We start from the raw sequence: 19,862 nt of genomic DNA, 5'->3' as shown, positions 1-19,862 counted from the left end.
CAGTAAAGCCTCATTGATTCGGCCATTTTTAACATGAAATGGGTGATAATTTGGTTAATCTCTACTTCTCAAATGATTTATTCATAAATAGGACAAAGTTTAATAATGCTATTGTGATTATAAGGATGATTAAACATTTAAAAAGATTTCAAGTAAACTCATGTGGCTTTAAAAACACCTATTTATATCGTCATCCACGATTTCTTTATGTGTAATTATGTAATTTGTTCATTTCCTAAAAAGCTGTTAATAGGTAATACCACCAATCTACTTCTGGGGCTGGAAATAACAATAGTGGCAACACATATTTACTGAAAGCTATAAAAATTTTGATATACATTTGTAATGTGAATTATCAAACTCTTAAAAATGAATTTTAAAAATTACATTATCGGATTTGGTCCAAATGCATCCATTCTAGGAAGGCCCCTATCCCACATATAAAATGACGAGTCTTGAACTCTGCTATGAAGTGCTACTGTTAGAGTCGAGAAGAAATTAGAAATAAAAGGACACTCGTGCATTCAAAGAGCTTCTAGAAAGGCAAACTGTGTGGGGAAAGGACAAACGAGCTGCTTATAATAGAAGGCTATCTTTGCTTAATTTGGGGCATATCACTTGGATTTCTCACCATCCCCTAATTTTCACTAAGTAAAGTTTAAAAACCAACACTTAAAAAAAGCAGAAACAAAATCAGAATTTCAAGCCATGTCTACCTAACTGCCAATCTGCTTTTCCCCATGAAGGCATTCTGATGATACTCTACCATTTTCATCTTCGAAATATTTGTAACAAATCTCTGTGAAATGATTTAATGTTCTGAGATTATGATCCAATTGATTTACCTGTTTATATGTCCAGGTGCACATGCTAAATTGAAAGAAATTAATGACTTGGTTTTTTTCAAGTGGATTAACAAAGCACTGAAATCTATTTAAGTGACATCCCTCTGGTAAATTACCATGGTATTTTAACTTTGACTGCACTGCATTGACTTATATAGATGAATGGTCTTCTCTTTCCTTTCAGATCTTTCATTTTTTATAGATGACTTTTCCTTTAGCTATAACATATTCAATTAATTCATGATGGCCTCCAAACTGGTAAATCAAATGCTCCCATCTAGAAAGAAATCAAACATACTTTAATGCATACAAGTCAAAACGATTACTTTGTCAATAAAAGCTAATTTAGAAATACAATCTCTAAAAATTTCTTTAAAAAAAATAAATAAAAATTTCTTTATGCCTTGTCATTGATATTCAGGCTTTTAAAAAATAGTAGATTACTATGATAACTAGCCTATGACTTAAATATTGTTTAATGGCATTACTGAAGTATTTGACCTTAAAATATTTGATCTGATTAAGTGATATAGAAAAGGTGACATCAGCATTATTTTCAATAGAGAGAGTGAAGAGTAGAATTACAGAGTCGCTTTCTTCAGCAGAACTTGAGGACCAAGGAATGCAACATCTTGCTAGGGTCAAGGATTTATGACTTTCAGATTTAGAAAAATAAGACTCAAATTGTTACATCAGGGGCCCAGTTGGCAGTAGACTGTGGGTGAACCCAGGAGCAGGAAAACGGAAGCAAGACTTTCGGGATCTGGTAGGAGGGAGAAGCCAGAGAGGTAATGAGTCAGATGCAGGGTGACGAGCCAGAGTTGGGACATGCATGGCCCAGCACAAGCTATAGGTCAGAACTCCAGTAGAAAAACAAGAACACAAGCCAGGGGGTACAAGTCCAAGGTCCGGGTAAACAGAACAAAAACCTGGAGAACTATGACAGATGGAAGACAGATGAAGAGACCAGACAAGCTGGTCTGCCCTGTATGGTTTAGGACCTGTAGGGAGACTTGCTGGTCATCAAGGGGGATGATTAAGGAGACTGGGAAGCTCCTCAGCCTACACAGAGCCAGATGCTAATACTGAGCAGGAAAGCCATTTAAACATAGTCAACACATTTCAAGGGGCACAAAATAGCTCCGTTGGGAGAACACTCGCCTGGACGAATTGATGATAATGAGATCTCCCTGTTTGCCAACTTCCAGAGATCCGTGTGTGTAAGATTTTCCCAGGGCATAAGCTGCGTTGATGGTGGCAGCTGCCAAGGCTTCGGGCATGGACATTCTCATGTTCACACAGGCCAGGTGCATGACCGTGGGCTAAGGCAGGAAAGAACCATATTAGAGGAAAGGAACAAAATGGTAACTGCTACCTAGGACATTGGTCAACACAGCACAACCAATAATGGAAAGTAAATGTCTGGGAGGAACTGGCTAAACTGGTATGAGAACATTTTATTTTACATGTGAAGATTCTTATACTTTGGGAAAGATTCCTTTATTAGAGAGATTACCTCCCCCTGCCCCAGGTATTGAGTATTTATTTACAACTTCTCAAGACCACTGACTACGTAAGATGAAAGCCCACCTCCACACTTATTTACTAAAACTTCTTTGAGCCTGTGCTATCCTCCAAGACGGGAGGAAGTTACTGTCAAACCACAATGCCCAAGGCTGAATCAAAAAATTATGCAGGGGCGCCTGGGTGGCTCAGTCGTTAAGTGTCTGCCTTTGGCTCAGGTCATGATTCCAGCATTCTGGGTTGGAGCCCCGCATCGGGGCTCCCTGCTCAGCGGGAAGCCTGCTTCTCTCTCTCCCACTCCCCCTGCTTGTGTTCCCTCTCTCGCTGCCTCTCTGTCAAATAAATAAATAAATAAATAAAATCTTTTAAAAAAAATTATGCAGATAGAACTTTCTGTCCTCTCTCTATGCCTAGAGGCATTCATATGGCACAGAAATATCCAAAGACCCTGCTGTCTACACTTTTTTCCCTGTTTCATGGGAAGACTGTTCCTTAGATCTTTGGTACATTTTAACAATTAGTGAACTATTTTTAAATTATTTGTACACGTGGTGGAAGACTAATTCTCGGCTCGGAAAGGCACATTAAAAATAATTACCATTGAAAAGCAATATGCGTTTGGGTTGAAATCGCTGCCCAGAGCAACAATTACCCCTTCGTCCAACATCTTTCTGGCACGGGGCTGCTTCAGTCTAAGAGGAGGTGGAAAAAGAAAGGAAGATGTCAGTCTCTGGAAGTAGAGCTTCTGCAGACTAGATGGTTGGAATGGAAGCCGACTTAAGATATCCAACCCCTCTGTGGGGGTCCTGGAAGAAAACACAGAAACTCAAGGTTAAGTGACGAGTGGTGAAGTCAGGTGGCCCAATTTTTATCTCTGCTTTTGAAATGACTAATTTCTTTAATTTGGGAGTGGTTTTTTTTGTCAATCTTTATATATTTTCAGAGATTCTTGCTAAGGAAGAAAAATATAACTTAAATTTTTTTTTCAAATGTAACACACTTTTTTTCACTCCTAAATATAAACAATGAGGTTAAAATAATGTTATTTTTATTCACTTCCATTTTGCAATTTTTTTTTACTCATATCTCTCCCCCTCCTTGGGGGTGGGGAGGGGCCTCAAACATTTTTGGTAGGCCCTTTAAAATCTTGAAGCCCCAAGAATCTAACATGTAAAATGTCTGTGCTTCTTCCTGGGTTGTGTGTCTCCCTGATCTCCTTGGCGAAATATTATTCTTTAGGACATGATTCAAAAGTCATGTCAGAGATCAACAGGGCCAAACACTAGCTAAAGGGGTGAAGGCAGACTGTATTCAGCAATAACTACTGCGAAAGGGAGAAGGCTCCAGTGTGGCCTGGACTCAATTTTCATTTGTGCAGTGGTAACTGGGCATTTTAAAGAAAGAAAGAGGAAGTTGGGAGGAAAAAGGGGCGGGTCCTTGAGAAGACAATCCTGGTAGAAGATTTATATCTCAAAGGAGCAGAGAAAGGATTTATAATTGCAAGCTTTGTAAAGTAACTGCTCTAAGAGGAAGTCCAGGGGCCTATCTGCCAATCAGCTGATTTTGCTGGAACAGACAGTAAATTCCATTGGCAGGCTGAGCTTTCTCAGGCAGGCACTTTAAGAGGGCCTGGGTCATCCTAGGCAGACAGCCTTGAGCTGTCAGAAACTATGCTAGTGTTTATTCAAGGCTCACTGTGTTGGGGGGAGGGGGATATATGAAAGCAGTTGTCTGGAACTGCTGTCTGGAAGTCTACAGGCTTATAGTTCAAGATTGAGGCCCTTGAAACATTCACAGTATATGACTGACAATTTGCAGGACTACCTAAGATAACGTTCCTCAACCAGGATAATGTAAGAGAGGAGGTGGGTGAAGCAGCAATAAGAGTGAGGAAAGGTAGAACTTAAAATCTCCCCACAGGTCATTCTTTTTTTTTTTTTTTTAAGATTTTCTTTATTTATTTGAGAGAGAGCATGAGAGGGGAAGAGAGGGAGAAGCAGGCTCCCCGCTGAGCAAGGAGCCCATCTTGGGGCTCAATCCCAGGACCCTGAGATCATGACCTGAGTTGAAGGACACTTAACCAACTAAGCCACCCAGGTGCCCCCCATCCACAGTTCATTCTGATGGCCTCATCGCCCCTTCCAGAAATATTTAAGGAGAAAAAAAAAAAAAGTGAGGCTGTAGAAATATCAAGGGAGTTCCAGAAAAACTGAGGTGAACGTATCCTGAAGAAATTTAGACTATACACAAAGATGCATACAATAATGATTAAAGGAAGTGGCATAAGCCACTGTTATTCTGGAAATGAGAGTCAAGAGAATTCAGGCCCAGGAGGGAATCCTGCAGGTTGCTCCTATTGGAGAGATCAGAAAAATACCAGAACAGAGAAGCCAGAGAGAAAAGTGCGGCCTTCTCTGTGATGTTTCCTGTCGTCCAAACTGTATGGTCGAGCCATCCTGTGGGGAACAGAGATGGCAGCTGCCTCTGGTGTAGGGGCAAAGTTCAGACCTTTATTGCTGAGCTGCCCCTCACAGTGCAAGTCCCAGACTTTTGCTCCATCTTTAAGAGATTCAAGGGAGGTAAAGGAACCCTTTTTGGGTCAAACATTGTTCCTTGGGTGATGGGAAATTAACCAGATTAAGTATTGATTGATGACTTTGACTGATGATGACTGAGACTTGCTGGAAATGCCAAGATACCAAGAATGGTTATTGATTGTTATTTCCTGGTTGCAATCTACATTATGTCTACTCTTTACGAGAACAGTAGTAATAAGAGAAATGTATGATATTACCCACATGTGTATAATATCATAATATATTTGAGAAAAGTACTTCAATATTCCTCTCTCCTCTCTTATAAAATTTACTCAAAGGGCGCCTAGGTGGCTGTCAGTTAGGCGTCCACTCTTGATTTGGGCTCAGGTCATGATCTCATAGTGGTGAGATCGAGTGCCCTGTCAGGCTCTGCACTGGGCGTCAAGAATCTTTAGATTCTCTCTCTCCTTCTCCCTCTACCTCTGCCCCCAGCTCACACACAGGTGGGAGCGCCCTCACTCCCTCTCTCTCTAAAAAAATAAAAAAATAAATATAATAGTTACTCGAAGACTGGCTTTTCAATTCCTAAGGCAGCGTGTCTCAGCCTTGGCACAGCTCATAATTGTAGCTGGGTAATTCTTAGGCAGGATAATAGTTTGTGGTGGGAGCTGGTTCTGTGGGCTGTGGGATGTTTAGCAGCTCTAGCCTTTACCTACTAGATGCCAGTAGCACCCCCTAGTGGTGACAACCAAAACTGCCTCCAGACACTGTTCGATGTCTGAAACCACAGTCATAAAGATGGGCTATGGACTGGGTGTATTCAATCCACAGAGGGCAAACAGCAAATTTCCTGGGGAGATTTCACAAAATATACTTAGACGTCTCCTCTTTCCTCCCAGCCCTGGGGATTTATGAGGACTGCGGTATACACATGCATCCTCCTAGAAAACAGCTCCCTCGGATTCTGAACACTATCCGATATCTCTAACATCTGATGCATGTTTTTTAAAGTAGAAAGCCTATTTCATCATTCTGTAGTTTTAAAAGTAATGATTATTGATTTTTTAATTGGAAAATTCCAAAAATGAGGGGAAAAAAGGAAAGAGAAAGCTCCACACTTCCCAATAATTCCTCCACTTATCGGTCATCTGGGTCTAAGCACTTTCCTCAGAATACCTCATTTCCGTACCTCACTCCAGAACTGGCATCTTCCAGGAGCTCAGTTTTCCTGCTCTTAATTTTTAAGGAATGTGGAAGAGCCATGATAAGATTTAGGCGCCCTGGCAGCTCACCTCAGCATGTAGGCCGTGGTGGGCAGAAGGACGGCCGCACACCTGGCCGTTGCCATGGCAGCAATGCCCTCATCGCTCGCTTCTTCCAGGTGACTGATCGCCTGGGCTCCCAGCTCAGCCCCGAGCTAAGCAGAATGGGCAGAGAGAGAAAGGTTTCACCAACAGCAACAACAATCATAAGGGGTCAGAACATTGTTCTCCCTGCAAAAATAAACAGCATTCTGTTACTAAAATGTCTTGGCAACCGCCTCTGACAAGCACAAGCCCCCAGATGGGTAAAAGGTTGTGACGGACATTCATTTGAAAATCAGCTAGTGTGCTACATCAAAAACTATCCTTAAATCCAAGCGCTTACTGATAGTTTTCAGGCAGAGTGAGATTGGTCATAGAGTCTGATTCTTATCGCATCGTTAAAAACACAATAAGGTATGTCGCAGTGCCACTGCCCTCAGTGAAACAGATCAGTTAAGAAAACAAACTTGAAAAACTGTGACATTATATGTACAATTTGAGAATATCTACTTGAGCTTGATTTCTCTCCAGATGAAAAGTCTGCCTTGACTGTTAGAAGAAAACCAGGAGGAGGTAATGCTATGATGATAATGAGAACATGGCATTAAAGTGGGTTTCTTCTCAGCTTGACACATTTACACACACACACACACACACACGCACGCACATAGTGCCCCAGGCTGAAAGGTGATATATTAAGCATTCCACGGAAAGGGAAAATAGACTCATTTTGACATTACACTGCGACCCAGGGAGGCAGCAATACCCACACCAGGGCAGGAGGGAGCTGGCCCCTCGTCAGCAGCAAGCTCGGGTCTGAGAGCATTCTGGTTTGGTGCTCTGGGGAGTCGGATGTCCCAGAGACAGACTCCGCTCCCCAAGAGGAGCTTCCTTCTCACCTTGGAATCACCTTCACTTTCCCAAACTCGATTTGCTCATCCCGGGTATTGACGTCTGTTTACTTCACCAGTTCGCTCTCTACAACCAAACATATCTTGTTGACCACCTAGTTCACATTCATTCAACAAACATTCCACAAATATTTACTCACTAAAGGTCACCTGTCTGCCAGGCATTGTGCAAACCTCCAGGGAGAGGGCTGTGAAGGCACGGAGACAGTCCCCAGCCCGTTTACTGTCCAAGAGGGATCACGGAGGCAATGTGAACACGGTGGGACAGGCACAGGGAGGGACTGTAACTCATTCTCGGAGAGGTTTGGGAAGGCTGCCAGAGAAGTGGTAGCTAAGGGGAAACACGGAGGGGAGTTAGAGTTAGCCAGGGGTGTTCAGGTGGGAGAAAGCATGTCCAGAGGCGTGGGGTATTCGGTGTCCTCACCCTATGGTGGCTGGCTCATGGTAAAGAGGGCAGGGGAAGTGAAAGGGGAAGGAGGGAAAGAGGAAGATGGGAGGCAAGCGGGAGCTGGATCCAAGGTAAGCCTCTGGTTGCGGAGTTTTGCATTTGTCCTGCCAGCATGGGTGAGCCTTTCGGTGCTTTCCAGCAACGGAGAGAAGAGAAGATGCACTGAGAGCAGGGATTAAAGGAATGGATTAAAGCGCGGGCAAGCCTGGGCACGAGGAGAAGAGCTGTGGCAAGAGTCCAGATGAGAACAGCTGATGGTGGTCTGAACTAGGCGGTGCAGGGAACAGAAGTGGACCTAGACATATTCAGGAGTCAAACCTGGAGGCCTTGCTGGTTGGCCAAAACGTGACAGGGGAAAGGGAGAGGAGACACAGTGACGTCCACGTCTTTTGCTTAGGCAACACATAGATAATGGGGTTATTCACTGGGCAGGATACAGGAGCAGATTTGGAAGTGATATTAAGAGATCACACATTGGGGGGTGCCTGGGTAGCGCAGTCGTTAAGCGTCTGCCTTTGGCTCAGGGTGTGATCCCGGCGTTCGGGGATCGAGTCCCACATCGGGCTCCTCCACTGGGAGCCTGCTTCTTCCTCTCCCACACCCCTGCTGTGTTCCCTCTCTCGCTGGCTGTCTCTCACATAAATAAATAAAAAAATCTTTAAAAAAAAAAAAAGAGATCACATTGGACGTGTTGTGGTGGAGACACGTGTGGAGTGTCCACATCTGTATTTCTCCCCCAGGGGCAGTTGTTTATTTTGCTCCAGGGCTTAGAGAGACATCTAGACTCACGACTGCGGGGACTGTGTCTGTCTAATTCACTGCTGAATTCTCAGTGCTTGGCACATCACAGACACTCAGATATTCGTTGAAAGCGTGAATAAATGAATCTGAGCAAGACATACAGATCAGGATCAGCTGTGACTAGTAACGGCATGCTCTAGCAACATTCACCTGCATGCTGCCACAGGAAGGCCCCGGCAGCTACATGTGAAATGACTCTGCCAGTGTGGCCTGTGTGCCAACCAGAATACGGTATGGATTTGCTACACAAGACCACAAAAGTACTGCTTTTTCTACTAATACCACCAGCCAGTGATCGTAAAAGTAAATGGCCAGCAAAAAAGTAAATTTCTAACAGAGGTCAGGGATTCCAAGGCTCAATCATACCAATCCACACATTGTTCAAACAAATTTCCCCCATTCTCTGTCTTTTCAGAAGGCTACTCCCACCTCTGAACAAACTAATTTAGTTTTCTGTAGCATGAGTGCTGACAAAGGAAAAGCAAAAGGTCAACCACACCTCGGCAGCCTTCATCGGGTGCAGCTCATCCCCATGGAAGTTAATTTGTAAGCGCATCTCTTTGCCGCTTTGCAGGATCCTTCTGGTGGAGTCAAGATCAAAGACGCCCTTCTCACAGAACACATCTATATTGTCCACGTGGATTACCCCACTTTTGCCAAGCTCCTTCAGCTTCGGGAGGTGGCTATTGATGATTTCATCAGCAGCCTCTGGAGCAGTCTTTCCTCTGGAGGAAGAAAATGAGATTACATGGGGAAAAATTTTTTTTTTATTTAAGAAAGGGTTTTCTGGCACTCAAAGAATCTAACTGTGGGCAAATGACCTCAAGCCTCAAAAAGTAGAGAAATAATCAAAGCGATAACTCAAGAGTCTTAACAATGAGGACACAGCAGAGATGTTAACAAGACTTCTGTCTGCACTGACCCTGAACACAGAGACTCAAAGGGCTCATCCATTTCTGGCTCAGCCATGTTGCCCTCGAGAATGCCAGCAGGGCCACCAGGGTGAAAAACTGAATCTACTTGCAAAGGACACTTAGAGGGCATCCTGAATGCTTCCCTAACAACCCAACTGTATGCCCCTTAGCTGGGTCCTGGTGATCACTCTGCCTTTTTCTTCTTCCACACTGTTTCTGGAAGCATCTGCCTAAGGCATCTTGTTTCACCATTTGGAACCATGAGGAAATACGATTGTGGGAGGCCCTGAAATTCTCTCTAAGATTCTGGGGTAGTTATATGGCAGAAAGGGCTGGGCTTTTGAAGTCAGATAGACACAGAGCTCTACTACTTGCTGGCTATGTAACTTTGGACATGTCACGTAGCCATCATTTGGCATACTCTGAGCTGCAGACTGTGTCGTTGGGGATCACGACACAGACCTCAGAGACTCATTGGCAGATGGAGAAAATTTCTGTAAAACTTCAGTCCTGTATTTGGCACATGGAAGTCTCTCGTTCAGCAAAAACCATTTTGGTGGGAAGACAAAGGTGAGCCATGAGGAAACAGGCACTCACATATATTGTTCCTAATTCTCAAGACAATCATCTAGAATTGTGTGTTATTTAGCTGTTTTACAGATGTACAAAAAAGTTAAGTGATGCCCTTAAAATCATGCAGCAGGAAAGTAGCAAAGCTGGACTCAAACCCAGGTCTGGTGTGGCTCCAAAGCCTAAGACTTCTCTATCACCTTACACTGCCTATCACCCACCTTATGTTCCATTTGAAAGAAAAAAGAAATGTTTTCTATAGACGAATGTCCCAAAAGTCTTAGTGCAGTTTTAAGCTTTAATAAATTCAGAAGTAAAAATGCTAAAAATGTACAAAAGCATCATTGGAAATATTAGGTATTTATGTTTCTTTTCTACTTAATTGTGTGAATTTTTAAAAATAAATTTAATATTAATTTTTTATTTTCTCCGATTGAAAATGATAAAAAATTAACATTAAAATTATTTTTCAAATTGCACAACACTNAGGTGATATATTAAGCATTCCACGGAAAGGGAAAATAGACTCATTTTGACATTACACTGCGACCCAGGGAGGCAGCGATACCCACACCAGGGCAGGAGGGAGCTGGCCCCTCGTCAGCAGCAAGCTCGGGTCTGAGAGCATTCTGGTTTGGTGCTCTGGGGAGTCGGATGTCCCAGAGACAGACTCCGCTCCCCAAGAGGAGCTTCCTTCTCACCTTGGAATCACCTTCACTTTCCCAAACTCGATTTGCTCATCCCGGGTATTGACGTCTGTTTACTTCACCAGTTCACTCTCTACAACCAAACATATCTTGTTGACCACCTAGTTCACATTCATTCAACAAACATTCCACAAATATTTACTCACTAAAGGTCACCTGTCTGCCAGGCATTGTGCAAACCTCCAGGGAGAGGGCTGTGAAGGCACGGAGACAGTCCCCAGCCCGTTTACTGTCCAAGAGGGATCACGGAGGCAATGTGAACACGGTGGGACAGGCACAGGGAGGGACTGTAACTCATTCTCGGAGAGGTTTGGGAAGGCTGCCAGAGAAGTGGTAGCTAAGGGGAAACACGGAGGGGAGTTAGAGTTAGCCAGGGGTGTTCAGGTGGGAGAAAGCATGTCCAGAGGCGTGGGGTATTCGGTGTCCTCACCCTATGGTGGCTGGCTCATGGTAAAGAGGGCAGGGGAAGTGAAAGGGGAAGGAGGGAAAGAGGAAGATGGGAGGCAAGCGGGAGCTGGATCCAGGTAAGCCTCTGGTTGCGGAGTTTTGCATTTGTCCTGCCAGCATGGGTGAGCCTTTCGGTGCTTTCCAGCAATGGAGAGAAGAGAAGATGCACTGAGAGCAGGGATTAAAGGAATGGATTAAAGCGCGGGCAAGCCTGGGCACGAGGAGAAGAGCTGTGGCAAGAGTCCAGATGAGAACAGCTGATGGTGGTCTGAACTAGGCGGTGCAGGGAACAGAAGTGGACCTAGACATATTCAGGAGTCAAACCTGGAGGCCTTGCTGGTTGGCCAAAACGTGACAGGGGAAAGGGAGAGGAGACACAGTGACGTCCACGTCTTTTGCTTAGGCAACACATAGATAATGGGGTTATTCACTGGGCAGGATACAGGAGCAGATTTGGAAGTGATATTAAGAGATCACACATTGGGGGGTGCCTGGGTAGCGTAGTCGTTAAGCGTCTGCCTTTGGCTCAGGGTGTGATCCCGGCGTTCGGGGATCGAGTCCCACATCGGGCTCCTCCACTGGGAGCCTGCTTCTTCCTCTCCCACACCCCTGCTGTGTTCCCTCTCTCGCTGGCTGTCTCTCACATAAATAAATAAAAAAATCTTTAAAAAAAAAAAAAGAGATCACATTGGACGTGTTGTGGTGGAGACACGTGTGGAGTGTCCACATCTGTATTTCTCCCCCAGGGGCAGTTGTTTATTTTGCTCCAGGGCTTAGAGAGACATCTAGACTCACGACTGCGGGGACTGTGTCTGTCTAATTCACTGCTGAATTCTCAGTGCTTGGCACATCACAGACACTCAGATATTCGTTGAAAGCGTGAATAAATGAATCTGAGCAAGACATACAGATCAGGATCAGCTGTGACTAGTAACGGCATGCTCTAGCAACATTCACCTGCATGCTGCCACAGGAAGGCCCCGGCAGCTACATGTGAAATGACTCTGCCAGTGTGGCCTGTGTGCCAACCAGAATACGGTATGGATTTGCTACACAAGACCACAAAAGTACTGCTTTTTCTACTAATACCACCAGCCAGTGATCGTAAAAGTAAATGGCCAGCAAAAAAGTAAATTTCTAACAGAGGTCAGGGATTCCAAGGCTCAATCATACCAATCCACACATTGTTCAAACAAATTTCCCCCATTCTCTGTCTTTTCAGAAGGCTACTCCCACCTCTGAACAAACTAATTTAGTTTTCTGTAGCATGAGTGCTGACAAAGGAAAAGCAAAAGGTCAACCACACCTCGGCAGCCTTCATCGGGTGCAGCTCATCCCCATGGAAGTTAATTTGTAAGCGCATCTCTTTGCCGCTTTGCAGGATCCTTCTGGTGGAGTCAAGATCAAAGACGCCCTTCTCACAGAACACATCTATATTGTCCACGTGGATTACCCCACTTTTGCCAAGCTCCTTCAGCTTCGGGAGGTGGCTATTGATGATTTCATCAGCAGCCTCTGGAGCAGTCTTTCCTCTGGAGGAAGAAAATGAGATTACATGGGGAAAAATTTTTTTTTTATTTAAGAAAGGGTTTTCTGGCACTCAAAGAATCTAACTGTGGGCAAATGACCTCAAGCCTCAAAAAGTAGAGAAATAATCAAAGCGATAACTCAAGAGTCTTAACAATGAGGACACAGCAGAGATGTTAACAAGACTTCTGTCTGCACTGACCCTGAACACAGAGACTCAAAGGGCTCATCCATTTCTGGCTCAGCCATGTTGCCCTCGAGAATGCCAGCAGGGCCACCAGGGTGAAAAACTGAATCTACTTGCAAAGGACACTTAGAGGGCATCCTGAATGCTTCCCTAACAACCCAACTGTATGCCCCTTAGCTGGGTCCTGGTGATCACTCTGCCTTTTTCTTCTTCCACACTGTTTCTGGAAGCATCTGCCTAAGGCATCTTGTTTCACCATTTGGAACCATGAGGAAATACGATTGTGGGAGGCCCTGAAATTCTCTCTAAGATTCTGGGGTAGTTATATGGCAGAAAGGGCTGGGCTTTTGAAGTCAGATAGACACAGAGCTCTACTACTTGCTGGCTATGTAACTTTGGACATGTCACGTAGCCATCATTTGGCATACTCTGAGCTGCAGACTGTGTCGTTGGGGATCACGACACAGACCTCAGAGACTCATTGGCAGATGGAGAAAATTTCTGTAAAACTTCAGTCCTGTATTTGGCACATGGAAGTCTCTCGTTCAGCAAAAACCATTTTGGTGGGAAGACAAAGGTGAGCCATGAGGAAACAGGCACTCACATATATTGTTCCTAATTCTCAAGACAATCATCTAGAATTGTGTGTTATTTAGCTGTTTTACAGATGTACAAAAAAGTTAAGTGATGCCCTTAAAATCATGCAGCAGGAAAGTAGCAAAGCTGGACTCAAACCCAGGTCTGGTGTGGCTCCAAAGCCTAAGACTTCTCTATCACCTTACACTGCCTATCACCCACCTTATGTTCCATTTGAAAGAAAAAAGAAATGTTTTCTATAGACGAATGTCCCAAAAGTCTTAGTGCAGTTTTAAGCTTTAATAAATTCAGAAGTAAAAATGCTAAAAATGTACAAAAGCATCATTGGAAATATTAGGTATTTATGTTTCTTTTCTACTTAATTGTGTGAATTTTTAAAAATAAATTTAATATTAATTTTTTATTTTCTCCGATTGAAAATGATAAAAAATTAACATTAAAATTATTTTTCAAATTGCACAACACTAAATAAATGTAAAAAATATATGTTATGAAACTTTCAAATAATTTCTGTAAGCCTGTAGCACTTATGTATCTAAATTAGCAAAACTCGAAACTGCACTAAGACTTCTCCCTGTTCATTTTCAAGTCCTGGTTTTTGTTTTTTTTTTAAGATTTTATTTGAGAGAGAGAGATAACAAGAGCAAGGGGAGGGAGAAACAGATTCCCGGCTGAGCAGGGAGAAGGATTAGGGGCTCGATCCCAGGATGCTGGATCATGACCTGAGCTGATGGCAGTTGCCGCATAGCCGACTGAGCCACCTACCTGCCCCGAAGTCCTGGATTTGTTTTGGACCTTTTAGTTCTGAAACTGTGGGCATTTGGCTCTAGAAGTTCCAGGACAGATAAGATGCAGATGCAGAAAGGGACAGAATTCTCTATAAGAAAGCCATATAGGAGAAACTTTTTAGATAAACAGAAAGCTAAAAAAAATTTAAACAAGAAAACAAACATGTTTGCTGCTAAACAAACAGATGAATGAAAATAAAAACTATTCTGAGTCATCTTATTGATTTGATCTATCTCCTACAGTGTGTTACTTTTAATCTCTAAAGTGAGGTTATGTGGTCATGGGCAACTATTTAAAGTAATATCTGTCATTTTAAAGGATCTAGTAGGGGGTATTGTTTTCTGTTAACCAAAATAATTTTGAACATTTTCTCTTCCCCCTTCATCACTAAGGGACTAGCAAACTGATGGGTCCGGTGGGGATCACCTTCCTAAAACCACCCTTGCGAGGGGCACCTGGGTGGCCCAGTCGGATAAGCACCTGCCTTCCGCTCAGGTCATGATACCAGGGTTCTGGGATCAAGCCCCACAACCAGCTCCCTGCTCAGCGGGGAGCCTGCTTCTCCCTCTGCCCCTTCCCCCCTCATGCTCTCTCTCTCTCTTTCTCTCTCTCTCAAATAAATAAATAAATAAAATCTTAAAAAAAAAACCCACCCTTGCGAGATGACTATTAGAATCAGAACACCTTTCTAACAGCTTCTACTGAACTCTCTGCAAGGACTAAAGCACGGACGCACCTCCACCCCCTCCACCATCCCCACCCCGCAGGAGAACGCATGCCTCCCGCTTAGGTACCACCTGACCACTTCCTTCTTTGTTTTCAATGCTCCATCAATGCCCCAAGTCAAACCCACAAGCTGAGGTTACTTTGGCACGGAGTGAGCCCCACAGTAGGTGGCCGAGATGCCTATGGGCAGCTGCTGCCGAGCACGCTCAATCACACGCAGCATCTTGAGCTCGGTCTCCAGGTTGAGCCCATATCCGCTCTTGCACTCCACCAGCGTGGTCCCCGCCCTCATCATGCACTGCAGCCGCTCCTGCAAGGAGCAGAACAGCTCCTCCTCCGAGGCTTGGCGCGTGTGCTCCACGGTGAAGTTGATACCTCCTCCGGCCTGGTGAATATCCATGTACGTGGCTCCTGCCAACTGAACACAGGGCTCACCCTTAGGCTGGGCACATGAGGGAGGTTGCCGGCAGGCCCACAGAACCTCCATCCAGAGTGATATTCAAAATGACTAAAAATTGATGTGTCAGAGACGCCAGCAGCTCAGAAAGGATGCTGGGGTCCATGGCCATGAAGTCCCTACTCTGCCAGGAAGGACTGGGATGGCAGAAATGGGAGAGGTGGTGGGGAGCACTTAAGAGTCTCAGCAGCAGCAGCAATTTACCAACCAGCCCAGAAGCATCTCAGTATTTTAACAACCCAGTTGCCCCAGTGTGTACCAGCTAAGTCTTTGTACCTCCCACTCAATTTGGCCATGAACCTAAAACCGCTCTAAAAAATAAAATCTATTAGAAAGAAACAATGTGAAAATGGCTCCAACCATGGATTTGAGGGTTGACCCTGGCTAACTAATAACTTGTGAGATAGACTACACTTTATGTTTCTTAATAAGTCTCATTTTTGGGGGGAAAAAATACAAGCATCATTTTTATTTATTTATTTATTTATTTGATTATTTTTTTGATTTATTTTTATGATTAGCAATATATTTTTCCAAGTTTGAACCAATGAATGGTGAATTTCAAACTGTATCCTGGAACCCCTTCAAAGGCTCCCAGGGGTGGAGGGGTGAGATAGGGGAAGGGAAAGAGAGGAGAAACTAGTGAGCAAGGCAGCTCAGCTCTGTTTTTTGGGGGGGGTTTTGGGTGGTAAGATTTTATTTATTTATTTGACAGAGAGAGAGTGCGCGCGAGCATGAGTGGGGGGAGGAGCAGAGGGAGAGGGACAGGGACAAGCAGACTCCCTGCCAAGTGCTGAGGCCAACCTGGGGCTGGACCCCAGGACCCTGACATCATGACCTGAACCGAAGTCAGACGTTTAACCAACTGAGCCACCCAGGCGCCCCAAGGAAGCTTAGGTTTTTTTAAAAGGGAGAATTCTAAATATACCTGCCTACCTACCTACATACACACATATACATAAGGATTCTACAGCCAAAATTTTTGAAAAGTGTTGTACCTAAAATGATTGCTGGGCCTGTGCATAGTATAAAGATTTGGACAGTTATAAGTTAGTGTTTTTGCAATTTATTTTCCATAGTCCAGGGCAGTAAAAATATCCATGAAAAAGAAATGTAGATAATATGCTGCAAAGCTTGAGAGCCTACCAATTCTTTAGAAAAGACTTGTCTGCATTTGTGCCGTATTTTGATTTGTCAACATTTATTGCAGTTACCTTCATTGCGAACTCGTGAACTCTTTCACCAGCCCATACTGGATGTGTGTGTGCATCCACCAAACCTGTAATCAATAAATCAAATCATCTTTAAAGCTGGGAAATAGAAGGCCCTTAGATAGCAGGCAGACTATCTCGTACAACTCTTGGAAAAGCAAGGTGACAGTCAGCCATCTTGGAGGAGGGTGGAGGAGGAAGAATTTGTCTGTAGGTTCCCCCCACAGATAGGAAACAAGAAGACTCTCTGCAAGGCTGGTCTAGAAGGCTTTAGTGGAAGAGGGTGATTTGGCAATGATGAAAATATCCATTAAAGAAATACAGCTCCTTTTGCCCACTAAGTCCATGCTCACCAAGCAAGCTTTTGAAACAGGATGTCATATCTATTAGTTGAGCAAAACCAAGGACTATATCACCAAGGAATAATCTGGGTGTGAAAACAGAATACAATCTCTCCCAACTTTGAGAAGGAAGAATATGAAATCAGAAATATGAATCTTTCTTCAAAACAGAAATGTAGTTTAATTGAAGAGAAACTATAAAGCAATTGTGTGAACCATTTGCTTATCTGTGTATAACTCAAGTAAAGTATGTCTTTCCAGAATATTTAAAATATCTTGTGGATTAAATGTCTCAGTGGTTCTGATTGGACTAAAATCAAGAATCTCTATTTAGATTGCTTTCTAGTACTTTCTGCTCTTTTTCATAAGGTCTCACTCTGACTTTATTTCCTGACTCGCAAGAGCCAGAACGTAGAAGCTCTATCAGATACACATAGGACACATTTTAAACATATAAATCTTAGTCTCTGTGTTTTGTAGAGGACTCAAAATTTGTGAAACTCTTTTCAGAGGATTTCATGAAGCCATAAAACATAATGTGGGAGATGACAGTTAACAAACTGATTTTGTTGTCAAATACGAAGATTAATAAACTTCAGTGAAATCTCTAGGGATTCTCCCCTTCCCTCACTTTTCAGCCTAGAGGTGTGTTCTTCGTTTCACACTCCATGTAAATTTAGAATCTATTCTGGTATTAGAAACAGCAGCTTGCCCTATCTGCCTCCCATATGAAATAGATTAGTAAAGTTCTTCCAACAGCTTTTGAACCTAAACATAACACAACCGGTTTCTCTTCAGCATGTGAGAGGGAAGAAGTGGTATAATGAGTGGGTTTGATTTCCAGCTTGCCCTTTACCCATCCAGCAAACTTGGGTAAGATATTTCATCCCTAAACTGGAGTTTTCTAATCTGTAACATGCAGATAATGATACTTACTTTACAGGGCAGTTAGAAGGGTTCAAGATGAAAACATGTTTGTAAAGCAGCCAGACATTCAATAGTAGAAATTCAATGCACAGTAGCTATTGTTATATTTTAATATTATTTCGAGACCCTATTTAAAAGAAGCTGCCACTCTTCCTCTTTATACTGGTTGCAGGGCTTTACTGAAAAAAGAGGTTAATACCCGGCAAGATGCATTTCCCAGAACAGTCGATTCTTTCTCTGAACGTTTCTTCGGAAAAAATTTTTCGGATCACATCAGCAGGACCGATGGCTTCTATAAACCCATCCCTGAAGAAAAATCAAGAAATAATTACTAAAGTTTGGGGAAATACTGTGGAAAAGCTGACTAATGATTTAAAATATGTTGTCCATGTCTTTTGGTATCAGTCAACATTTATTGTATTTCCTTCCTACAACTGTGTCTTTTGGGAAAAAAAAAAAAAGACTCCAGCCACACGGAAGCCAAAAAGTCAAATCATATGTACAGAGATGGCTAGTTGTTCCCCAATATCAATGTTCCCTTTTCCCCACAGTGCTAGATTCCTAAATTTTAGCTGAACACATGAACATCTAGAACTAAGTCTACATTTCTGTGTTTCCCATCAACCAGGTACAGCCATGTGACTAAATTCCAACCAACAGGATTGTTTTCTCTTCCTATTTTCCCATCTGGAAGGTAGACTACATAAGGCGAGGTGGAGCCGCCATCTTGGATGATGGAGTGAGAAAGGGTTGTGCGCAGCCAAGCAAGATTATAGGGCCTCCATAGAGTACGGCTTCAATTAGCCCTGGATTCCTACCTCTGTGCAGTGCTGCGAACTGGTTTTGGCAAATTTTTAACAGTAACACTGGGAATGTTTTTATCCCTTTGTTAATTAAAAACACACAAGTCCCTAAAAGCTGGGCCCTTGCACAATCCTAAGCAGCCTCAAATAAGGACTGAGACCATCTTGCCCAACCGCGGTGCGGTGGAGCTCTCCAAATCGGCATCAGCACACCACTCCCACCGCAGGTTAGCCCTCCCAAACTTTGGCTGTTCTTTTATTCACGTCTAGCAGGAAGCACAGAGGGTTCAGTGAAAAAACTGAAAATGTCCTTTTTCTGAATTTCCTATCACCCCAAACCATCACCACCTGAACGTTTTCCGTGCTTCTCAAATTTAGTATATAAACGGGGTTGGGCTGGAGGGTGTTTTGTAAAAAGTTAAAGTCCCAGAATTCCACCACAGAGATGCTGATTTTAAAGATCTGGGAATAAGGGGTAAAGGAGACCGGGGCGGGGGGGTCAGCTTGAGAGCGTTTTTTCACCGAATGACAACCCCCCCCAAGCTGTCACACAAGGTAGGTAGCAACAGGTGCCTAAAAGCCCCAAGGCGGCTGCCTGGATGCGGGGAAGCTTTTACCCCGTTCCCTCCTAAGCGCCCAAGTTAGGGAAAGGGGGCCAGGCCAGCGTCGGCTGCGCGGTGCCCCGAGCGCGCGGCCACTTACTTGCCCACCACGACGCTGCCGCCCTCCAGCACCGCCAGGTTGCGCAGCGCGTCGCGCGCCAGGAAGCGCTCGCGGCGGGCGCACACCATCACCACTTGCTGCGCGTTCTCCAGCAGGAGGCGGTGACCGCCAGCCATGTCGCCGCGCGCCGCGGGTCTGCAGGAGGCTGCCAGTCCGGAGCGCGGGGCAGACCGGCGGAAGGAGGGAGGTGCGGGGCGGTGGGCGGTGCCGCGGAGCCGGGGGGGCGGAGCCGGGGGGCGGAGCCGGGGGGGCGGAGCCGGGAGGGCGGAGCCGGGAGGGCGGAGCCGGCGCGCCGCCGCCCTGCCCATCCGCCCGGGAGCGCGCGCCTCCCCCCGGCGGGCGCAGCGGCAGCGCGGGTGCTTACCCCCCGAGGGAGGGTTAGTAATAAACGTTATCGCACAGTCTCCTCTTTTTTGGTCGCCCAGTCAATGTTCTGGGCAAATGTGGTGGAGACTATCGTCCTTACTTTCTAGATTCGGAAACTGAAGCTGGGTTACAGGGAGAGGGAAAGGTGGGCTCCGTTAACACAGGGCCAGGCGGAAGGGGGTCCCCGAGGGGCCAGGGAG

General features: G+C 44.5%; 1 protein-coding gene across 1 annotated transcript; it reads right to left on the bottom strand.

Moving 5' to 3' along the window:
- Positions 1–292: 292 nt before the first annotated feature.
- Positions 293–19,486, bottom strand: AMDHD1 (amidohydrolase domain containing 1). Its single transcript, XM_002919248.4, has 9 exons — positions 19,276–19,486; positions 17,970–18,076; positions 16,506–16,570; positions 14,975–15,252; positions 12,315–12,540; positions 6,199–6,323; positions 2,968–3,061; positions 2,007–2,167; positions 293–1,122 (listed from the first exon to the last, which is right to left on the bottom strand). The coding sequence occupies exons 1-9, from the start codon at positions 19,410–19,412 to the stop codon at positions 1,035–1,037; spliced, it is 1,281 nt and encodes a 426-aa protein (XP_002919294.3). The 5' UTR covers positions 19,413–19,486; the 3' UTR covers positions 293–1,034.
- Between the last annotated feature and the right edge of the window lie 376 nt (positions 19,487–19,862).

This window comes from Ailuropoda melanoleuca, chromosome 15 (assembly GCF_002007445.2).
Source record: "Ailuropoda melanoleuca isolate Jingjing chromosome 15, ASM200744v2, whole genome shotgun sequence".
NCBI lineage: Eukaryota > Metazoa > Chordata > Mammalia > Carnivora > Ursidae > Ailuropoda > Ailuropoda melanoleuca.
Note: the sequence above shows the minus strand (reverse complement) of the source record. Positions and strands in the feature narration are given on the sequence as shown.